Consider the following 10,541-nt stretch of genomic DNA (forward strand, 5'->3'; position numbering starts at 1 on the left):
TAAAAAAAAAAAAAATATGAAATAGAAATTGAATAAAATGTATAAAGACATGGTCCTGTCCTTCTAAGCAGAGTTGGGCAAAAAACAACTTTTTATTTATTATTTATAATTTATACTTTTTATTTATTTATATTATTTATTTATTTCTTATACAAAAGCATAAGTAGCTGAGTATATTACTTTACTTTTACTAAAAATGTTTAAGTAGAGTACAATACTCAAACTCAAAATATTTCAAACTGAGCATAAGTAAAGTAATCAATACTCATTTAAGGTTTCTTATGAGTATAGATTACTTTACTTTAAAAACATTAAGTATGAAACAGGGAATGCATACTTAAACCAGTTTGAACACAGGTATTTAAAATAAATCCTCCAAAAACTTGTAAAAATATGATAATTTCTCAATTAAAAAGAATTCACAAGCTGAGGCCAATACTAACTTACAGTATTAAGCATAAGTGAATTTTGAAGTTACCGCAGCTAGAGCTTGTTTTGTACACTAGTACCAAGGTATGTTCTAATTTCAAAGTGATTCACTATCCCTATTTAGTAAGTCTTTATAAAGCTATTGAAGTGCAATTTACTATTTCTAATCTGTATTTATATGATTTTATTATTTATTGTTTATCACTGTTTCAGAGACTAAAGATTTAGTTTAGAATCCTCCAATTATATGCTAATATTATTCATAAAATAAATTAATTTTAATATTTATCTTTCATTGAAATATTTACTTGAAAATAGTTTCCTCCGATCCAATGAGAAGACTTCCCATAGGCGCACCAAGGCCTTTACTCAAACATATGTTTACTGTGTCACAACCTTCAGCCATCACATGAGGTGGCAGTCCACATTTTACTACTGCATTGAAAAATCTTGCTCCGTCCAAATGAAGCGGAATTTGCAGATCTTTTAGAACAGCCGAAAGCTAAAAAAATAATTGATATTAAACATAAATGTTATAATTTTAATTATATTATTTCAAAAATTTTTTGAGACAAGGTAATATTTATTAAATAAATCAATTTTATATCCAAATCCGTCTCAACACTTTATTTATTCATTAGTCCAACGTTTCGGCCTTTCTAGCCATCTTCAGGGACATCTTCAATACAAAAATCCTTCTCACATTAATTTATAATTTTTATTTGCAGGCTATTCTGCCCAGGTCATTTTCTTTATTTAAAGTTCAAACCTCTTTATTTAAAATTTTAAAACCATTCATTTATTTATTCTATAAGATTGTCCACAGTATCAAACACCACACCATATAAATATTATAAATATATGATCAAAAGAAATAGTATTCCATAACCGAGAAGACAGAAATTAGTTTTCTGTTACTAAGTGATTTAATGATCATAACTAATATTTTATGTTTACTTTTTTAAGTGTTTACCTTGAAAACTGTAATTATTATTAGTTTTTTTAAATACTAATATCATAGAATATTTATTCCTTAAATTTTTACGAATGATAAGTTACGAGATTTAATTTAATTCAATAATTAATATATTTTATTTATTTTTAGGCAACTCATAATTCATTGATTTTTAATCCTATAGGTTTTAATGTTAGATTCATAAATGTAAATAGTGAAGTTTATTTATAAAACATTTAATGAATAATAATTATTGTATATATTCTTTTAGAATTTTAAATAATAATAATAACATTGAAATAACTAAATAGCAACAATAGTTAGTCTACAATACTATGTATGTATCTTTATAAACTGTGTATGAGAATATTGAAACGTGGATAAAGGAAAAACAAAATTGACAATCCACAGACGTCTCTAGAGATTAAAAACAATTTTTTTTTCCAAATTAGTTTGAAAAATATAATATAAAATATAAACTTTGCACAGAATAATGTTTGTAAATATATAGTTTATATAGTTAAAAAAATAATGTATATTTCCTATATATAATATTAATTCATATATTACAAATGAAAAACCCCAAGAAAATAAGTGACACATTTATGAAAACAAAGAATTTTAATAAGATAACAGTTGTAGAAGTAGAAAAAAAAGTGAAAATGGCTGAATATATATATATATGTATAATACATTTTTTTTACAAATAAGATTAATAAAAAAAAATTATTCTTTTATAGTTTTATTTTATACAATGTGAATTTAAAAAGGGTCTAAAAAGATTTTTTTTCTCTCCATCATTTTGATTGATAGATAATAATGTAAATAGTGAACTTTATTTATTAAGTACTTAATACAGAATGATTATTGTGGATATCCTTTTAGAATTTAGAATTTTAAATAATAATAACATTGAAATTGAAATAATTTTATTTTGAACAATTATAGAGATTTAGAAAGCATACAAAAAAAAAATTATGGTATTAACTATAGAAATTAAAATCTCTCTTTCTCTCACTCTCTCTATATATGCTATGCTAAAGTTTTGAGGCTAAATATGTAAGTAGATTACCTCTCTAATCCATTTCAGAGGTAGGATACGACCACCACATGAGTTGTGAGTGTTCTCAATGCAAACCAAAGTAGTTCTTGGATGAAACATGCTGTTATTGTCCCTAACCTTAGTCAACATTTCCTTGATATCAAAGGTTCCATCAGGTTGATTAAGTACAGTTCTCAATTGTACTCCTGCAATCTATAAATTAAAAATCATTAATCCTACAATAAAATACTGCAATAAGGCATTACATTCTACAAAAAAAATGTTCCATATTTTTTTTCACCTTTTACAGAACTAATATCAGAAATCTTAGATGGATAAATTTATTTTTTTAAATAAATTAATTAGAGTGCTACCAATGGGTAGTTTCTCTACATGATTTATCATACCATTATGATCTTACTTCAAATTTACTTGTTGTATTTTATATACAGTTGTAAATGTCAATAAATAAATAATTAAATTAAAATAAATTAATTAGTATCCAGATTAAGTTTCTAAACATTCTTTATTATTTATTAAAAAGCCTAAGGTGGGGCTCCACTAAACCTTCGAATTCCTCTTGTACCCAATCCTTACAATCCAAAATCCTTCATAAAATCCTCAATGCTCCTTACTTTGTCACAAATAAAATCATACAAAAAGACCTTGATGTTCCATATGCAACCGATCTTGCCCGATATCATTCCTTTCATTATAAACTCCCTAACCATCCAAACCCACTAGTTTCTAACCTTGCTTCCTCTTCCATTCCTGACAATCTTCCGAAGTGCCTGAAAAGAAGATGGCCACAAGATCTGCTAATGTAAAAACTTCTTTAGAGTGCTACCAATTGGTAGTTTCTTTACACACCTGTATCACTCCATAATAACATACATCAAATTTACTAAATACTGTTAACTAAATTCCAATAAAAAAAAAAAAAAAAAAAAAAAAAAAAACAACGTTTCGACCAATTCGCCCATTCTCAAGGACAATCTTAAATATAAATTTACACCTCACATCCAAATTATTTAAAAACTTTTTTCAAGTTAATCTGCCCAGGTCATTAATATCAGTCATATCACCCTATTTTGTCACTATTTATTAATTTTTAATAACAGTGTGTTGATAAGGAAATGACACTACTATCATCATCATAGGTTGATCTGTAATTCATTTTATTGATTTCATTGATCTGTATACTAATTAAACTAGATTTAATTAGAGTGAAGGGTGACATCTGTACGTTTAATAGTTCCTGAGATATACCAAAAATGTCCAAACAACAACAAATCAACATTTTGTGAATTTATTTTGGTGAATATCATAAAAAATACTACTCCTATGAAGATAAACGTTATAAGCAACTTTTTAGTACATTCGACAAGCTTTAATTTGAGTACTGGCATATATTTGTTTGTACATTGGTTCCTTAGATAAATTTTTTCATAAATCAAACATTTTGTCTGAACAACTAGAAATAAATATTGTGTGAATTTATTTTGATAAGTAACATCAAAAATACTATTCATATGAAGATACTCATAAACTACTTTATGAAATGGTGCTTTTCATAAAACCGTATCTCAGGATCTATTGAATGGTAAAAACTATATTTAGAAAATTGACTTCATTTCGATGTTCTGTTAGATCTAGTGTTATAGCTAGCTTTTTAATGTTTTGAAACAGTCACCATTTTTTATTTCTTCTAGCTATACTTGGCAGACCTATCTATGTTGACTAGTAACAATACATAGTTTTCATTAAACTAATTGAAAATTGAGGTGTAACAACTGAATTTTTCCTCCACTTGGGCTCTAGGATTATAAGATATATCTCGAATTATCCTAAACTTTTCAAATGTTTGAAATACTTTATATCTGTAGGTGGTTGGACTGATTTCCAACCTCAATCCTGAACCCATAATAATCTGAATGTGAGAAAAAAATAAATAAATTATCTTATAGAAATTATTTTTTATGTTATTTTATGAAATAGATAATTATTTAATTATGTATTAATAATGATTCATACATTTTGAGATTACAAGTAAAAACCTAATTTGAAAAAATATAATTAGAGATAGAAGTATGGGAATACAACAATGTATTAGATATGTTTAATGCAATGTAACCAAGACTCTTATTCAATATTCGGTAGGCACAGCTAAAAAATGAGAAAAACAAAACAATAATGCAGATTTATATGAAAAATATTGCTGTACCACTGGCAGGTTGATGAAAAGGAAAATTACATAATTAATGAATTTTCCAGAAAAAAAAGAGTAATTTTAAAAAAATATTTTAATAATTGCACTTTAATCTGCCACTGACCTTCCAGGGTAGAGACAAAATAAATAAAGAAATGAATTACTATTTTCAAACAAATATTCTTATATTTCCAAAATTTTTGTGGGATATTTAAAAAATAAAATATTTTATTAAAACTCACTGACCAGTAATAGCTTTGTCAAATAATTACAAGTTTTCATGGTAAACACTAGTAAAGGTTATGACAGATGGACATAATGGTGGTCTCAAAATCATATGACGTCAGCCATGATCAATGGTGCAAGCAGGCACAGAATTGGGGATTCTTGTAGTAGATTAATAATTGATTATTTAACATCAGTCACCTACCTGTGCTGCACCAGCTTGTTCCCAGACAATTATATGACTTTCATCGCCAACAACTATTTCACAGCCTCTTGTATGAGAATGACTCATCACTGTAATCAATATTATTTAGTAATAAAATAGTCTTGATTATATTTTGGAATGAATTAAAAGTTTTGAGGTAAACAATACAGGATTCAGAAATTGCAATACTCACAGGCCAATAAATTTGACATAGTTCCACTGGGTACAAATAAAGCAGTTTCTTTGCCTAACATTTGGGCACCTTTTACCTCCAGTTCTGAAATTTTTAAAAGTTATTATATATTTATAATCTTAACCCTTTCTTGAGACTGGTTAATATTGTTTAAATAAATAAACTTTTATCCATTTTAGTCACAAAACATTTTTATTCCTTTATAAGTTTCGACCAATTCGGCCATCCTCAAGGACAAACTTAGAATAGAATTTTAGAACCAAATCATTTTAAAAACTACTTCATGCAGGCTATTCTACCCAGGTCATTTATATTAGTCCACAAATTGCCCTAATTAGTGAACTTTCCATATTAAATTAAAAATTTAAATTATTTATCGCAGTCAACAGTAAAATTTATCACAAACAGATAAATCACAAGATTGTTGTGATAAATTTTACTGTTGACTGTGATAAATAATTTTAATTTTTAATTTATTAAATAAATCAAAACTTGTATCCTTTTTTGTCTCAACACTTTTTATTTTTCACCAGTCCAACGTTTCGGCCATTTTAGCCATCCTCAAGGACATCTTCAATTATAATTTCTTCTTCACATTAAATTTAGAATTACTTTTGCAGGCTATTCTGCCCAGGTCATTAATTTATTATAAGTTAAAAGCCTATTTTTTAAAATTTAAAATCATAAATATTTAATTCTTCTTATATAAGATTATCCACACAAATTCACTACCAAATAACAATCCATTTATTTAATTATATATTAAAGAATTAAATATTTATGATTTTAAATTTTAAAAAATAGGCTTTTAACTTATAATAAATGGATGACCTGGGCAGAATAGCCTGCAAAAGTAACTCTAAATTAATGCGAGGAAGAAATTATAATTGAAGATGTCCTTGTGGATGGCTAAAATGGCCGAAACGTTGGACTGGTGAAAAATAAAAAGTGTTGAGACAAAAAAGGATACAAGTTTTGATTTATTTAATAAATAATTACCTTGTCTCAAGAAATTGAAATAATATAATTAAATTTAATTTTTAATTAAATGTGGAAAATTCACTAATTAGGGTGATTTGTGGACTGATATAAATGACCTAGGCAGAATAGCCTGCATGAAGTTTATAGTTTTTTTAAAAATGATTTGGTTCTAATATTGTATTAAAATTGTTCTTGAGGATGGGCGAATTAGCCAAAACGTCAAACTTATAAAGGAATAAAAATTTTTTGAGACTAAAATGGATAAAATTTTATTTATTTAAGTTATTATATATTTATTCTCACAAAATTAAAAAATATTATTTAGAGATTATCATTTCTACCTCTAACAGTTGGATCTTCACCATAGACATCATCTCCGACCTTAGCTTCATACATTCTTCTTCTCATTTCCCAGCTCGGTTTTGAAAAAGTATCGCTTCTGTAGTCTGCTATTTTGACCTAGAGAGTAAAAATATTAATTGCCTCATATTAATCACTTTTGAAAAAATATTCTAAACATATAGAGGTGATTCTATAATATTACAAATTTTCATACATACAGAAAATGAATTTTCATTAAAAAAAACTAATCAAACAAAATATTCATCTTATCACAAGTCGAAACAAATTTAATGATACTTTCAATAAATAAAAATAAAATAACTTACATTTTCAGGAAGTGTAACAAGCTCTTGGTTGGGGCTATAAAAGTTTGCCCGCTGTTGAATAGCAGCATTTCCATTTTTTATGACTCTCCGAAGAAGTCGGTACATATTTCTGGTCATTTTTGCAAACTGTAAAAAACTATTTTTTATTTCTCTGTTCTTTTTTTTTTTTTTTTTTTTAACAACAAATATCAAACAGGTACAGTTTCTATTAGTATTCATATTGTATTTTTAAAAAACTTTTGATTGTAAACATAGTTAAAATACTAATTTTTTATCTTACTGAAAATTATAATTGATATAAATTATAGATTGGATTTTTATTATTGGAGTTCTATCAGTGGGTAGATTCTCCACATGTTTGTATCATGTCACTATGTCATCTACAGCAAATTTACTTGTTGTATATATGTTTATACAGTTGTAAATAACAATAAATAAATTATTAAAAAAAACAAAAAACTTTTTATTATTCTTTACCTTAAAAAATTGTTTTTATTATATCAATCTTAAAAAAGAAGTATTTAATATAAATATTTGATAACTAGGCTCATTCTCAATATCCCAGGCCTGACGCAGCCCAGCAAAGTGGGCTGAAATATTGGTGTCTAATAGATAGTTTTTTCTCCCTATACCTTTATCTTTTTTTCTTCTTGCTACCACGTAAGTAAAGTAATGTTATCAAATCAAACTGTAGATTTGAAATTTTCAACAGATCTATCTATCTCGGAGACTTAACTTGGATATAAATTGGAAACGGAAAGACTAGGAATAACGCACCAGGACTGTCTGAACGGAGAAAGATATAGGAAAAGACTGAAAGAAATCCATTTGGGAAAGAGAAATTAGAAAAAGGGGGTCGCGTGGACAGAAGAAAGAAACAAAGGCACGCTGAGAGAATGAGGGAAAATGTAAGGAAAGGAAAAACAAGAGAAAAACCGAAAGTAGTGGTATTCGCGTGGTCTTTAAGGCCGTTCTTTGAAAAAAAAAAAAAAAACAGTCTCAAGGAAGTGAAAAGATGATATTTAAAGTTGAAAAAGATTTTTCAACATTAAATGAATTGAACCAAGCATATACAGTGGAACCCCGTTATAACGACCCCCGATAAACCGACTCTTCGCATAAACCGACCCTTTTTTTCGATAGAATCCCTCTCAATAGTCCGACCTTTTGAAACATTGCTCCTCGCATAAACCGACTATTTCTGAGAAGAAACACCCCTTGTATACATACGACGTTTCCTCTGTACTTTGTAACTATTTTCCTGGAAAGATGATTCACTTCTCGCTCCTTGTTTGAAAAATCGGTTCAATCTTATCTTCCACAGTGTTAACATCAAAGCGTTATACGATGTCTAAAAAAAAGTCTTTTACTACCGCGGAAAAACTTGAGGCCCTTGAAAAAATCGAAATGGGTGAGCGACTTATCAAAGTAGCCAGTGATTTAGGAGTTGGCGTTACTACTGTGAAGGACTGGAAAAAAAATCGGGATCAATTAATTTCATTTAGTGTTTCATAGTTGTCAGATGACCCAGCAAATAAAAAAAGACTTAGAAAACCTGCATCGGATAAATTGGTTTTGTATTCTAATTTTTATGTATTTTTCATTCACCCTTGAACATACGCAAGTCTAATTCCCCAGCGTAACAGACTCCGCTTAATCCGACCTTTTTATGGGACCGACCTCACCCCAAGTCCCAAACAGGTCGTTATAACGGGGTTCCACTGTAATACCATTTGATTAAAGTTGGGAAGTTGTATTTTGTTTTTTTACTTGTATCTAGAGGAATTTTATTTTAAATTAAATTATTTAATAATTTCAATAAAAATTAATTTTTTTTTTGTTGAACTAATTATGAATAAGCATTTTCTAAAAGTATGAACTCAAAATGAATTCAACAACTTCAGAAATGTGATTAAACTTATAAGTTATTGGACAAAAGTATCTGACAAAGAAATTCATAAAATTCATAATGTGAAGTAAGCAATCCTCCTGGATATGTCTTGTCCAACCTCTCGGATCTGTGCCAACTGTTTCTGCTCTAATTATCATTTTAATGTCTTAATCTAATCTAATTAATTAATCAACTTTACATTATTTCATAAATCCGAAATTATAATATGTCAATACAATTAATAAAGTAGAGTATATTGAAACAATATTTGTGTGGGATGTTTTCTTTGTACAAATCAGTAGATTAGCATAACAAATGGATAATTTGAACTGAGAAATCTTGTTTATTATTTACTGTAGCTAGTTAAACAATTAATTTAATACTGTTTAATGTAGTTGAAGAGAATGGTATTTTGTGAAAACATGTTTTAAAAATAGAGAATAGGACCAAAGTTTATTAAATGAAAAAAAAAAAAAATACTTTTATAAGTAAAAATAAAAGCTTCTTTTTGTCTCCAATATAAATCATTGGTTATTTTTAATTATTAAACAATAGTAAGACTTTAGGTATGTTATGAGATGATAAGAGGCATTGAGACTTTTATACAATTTTGTTTTATTTTGCATGACATTCTCAACATTATCAATAGAGGATTAAATTCAAACATTAACCCCATATACTGATCACTTTACAGTTTCAACCTACTTAAACCTGAAACATTAGGCTAAATTAAAAAAAAAAAAAAAGGTGCATCAGCCAACTAAGAGTTGGAAACCTAGAACACATCAAACTACACCACGTAAGCAAAACCCTCACTTTCAAGGCAAACAAATTCTGCCCATTCTGCAATTGCTATTTCAATAATAACTGGTATCACATCCACCTACAATGTCCTACCTTTAAAGAAAATAGACAATATATCTTAAAGCCACCCATATCCGTATCAAGTGACCTTGACTCATTGACAATGAAGTTAAATTGAGTTGGCTCTATGTTTAGATTGTAACAGTATGTAATAAGTTTCACTCTGTAAGTGGCATAAAAATAGTGTCGTGTAAGTAGTTTTTGAATTATGATTATTATCAAGTTTAATGTAAGAGAGTAAAGCATATTATGTTAATAATTTTGCATTGACCAGACTGTTTTATCTTTTGTTTATTATCTTTATAATGGAACACTAGATTCAAGTTTAGTTATAAAACAGTATCTTTAATTTGTCTTTCTCAAATAAATATATATTCTATTCTACTTCACCTGACATCTTGGATCAATATTTTCTGCAGCCTCCTCATTTTTCATTTGTTGCACTTTTTATTAAAATTAATTTAATAGCACTTTCCCCAACAAATTTTAAACTTTTTTAATAAAATAAATGAGAAAAGACCTCTTTTATGTTCATTTATTCATATACATACCACCCAAATTTGTTCTAGGGTACAATATTTTCCTCATTCAGACAAATTTTTTTTCTGATGCTCCAACTTTTACTGGTAAATAAATATAGAAAAATTTCTTAGATTGCCTTTTGCCTTATCCAAACACAATAAATTCACTCTTATTAAAAAGTTTGTTCAGTGAACTAGCTTGGTATTTAAGAGAGTCACTTCACTTTTCTTTTTAAAAATTTATTTTATGATGATTATAATTTGGTTTAATACTTGAGTTTTTTTTTTTTTTTTCGGTTTTCTCATTGATCTGGCTAGTGATTAAAATATAAAATATTAATGGTCAATACCTTTTTTT

At 27.4% G+C, this 10,541-nt stretch overlaps 2 protein-coding genes across 5 annotated transcripts in view; one reads left to right on the forward strand and one right to left on the reverse strand.

Annotated features, from left to right (window-relative positions):
- Positions 1-10,541, reverse strand: part of LOC106685353 (uncharacterized) — a 58,143-nt gene that overhangs the window by 7,237 nt on the left and 40,365 nt on the right. For all 3 annotated transcript variants that reach the window (XM_014427962.2, XM_014427960.2, XM_014427961.3), the window contains exons 2-7: positions 6,908-7,033; positions 6,581-6,698; positions 5,259-5,342; positions 5,066-5,154; positions 2,457-2,639; positions 738-931 (exon numbers count right to left, since the gene is read on the reverse strand). In XM_014427962.2, the coding sequence (XP_014283448.1) occupies positions 738-931; positions 2,457-2,639; positions 5,066-5,154; positions 5,259-5,342; positions 6,581-6,698; positions 6,908-7,024 (785 nt within the window). In that variant the 5' untranslated portion in view covers positions 7,025-7,033. The remainder of the gene's footprint in view (positions 1-737; positions 932-2,456; positions 2,640-5,065; positions 5,155-5,258; positions 5,343-6,580; positions 6,699-6,907; positions 7,034-10,541) is intronic.
- The window catches only part of LOC106685352 (kinetochore protein Nuf2), a 56,087-nt gene continuing 55,374 nt past the window's right edge, over positions 9,829-10,541 (forward strand). Inside the window, exon 1 of one of the 2 annotated variants that reach the window (XM_014427959.3) lies at positions 9,829-9,852. The gene's annotated coding sequence lies outside the window, so the exon portion shown is untranslated. The remainder of the gene's footprint in view (positions 9,853-10,541) is intronic. The other variant, XM_067047726.1, reaches the window with a different exon arrangement.

Source organism: Halyomorpha halys, unplaced genomic scaffold (genome assembly GCF_000696795.3).
Source record: "Halyomorpha halys isolate HHAL.00 unplaced genomic scaffold, Hhal_1.1 Scaffold684.1, whole genome shotgun sequence".
NCBI lineage: Eukaryota > Metazoa > Arthropoda > Insecta > Hemiptera > Pentatomidae > Halyomorpha > Halyomorpha halys.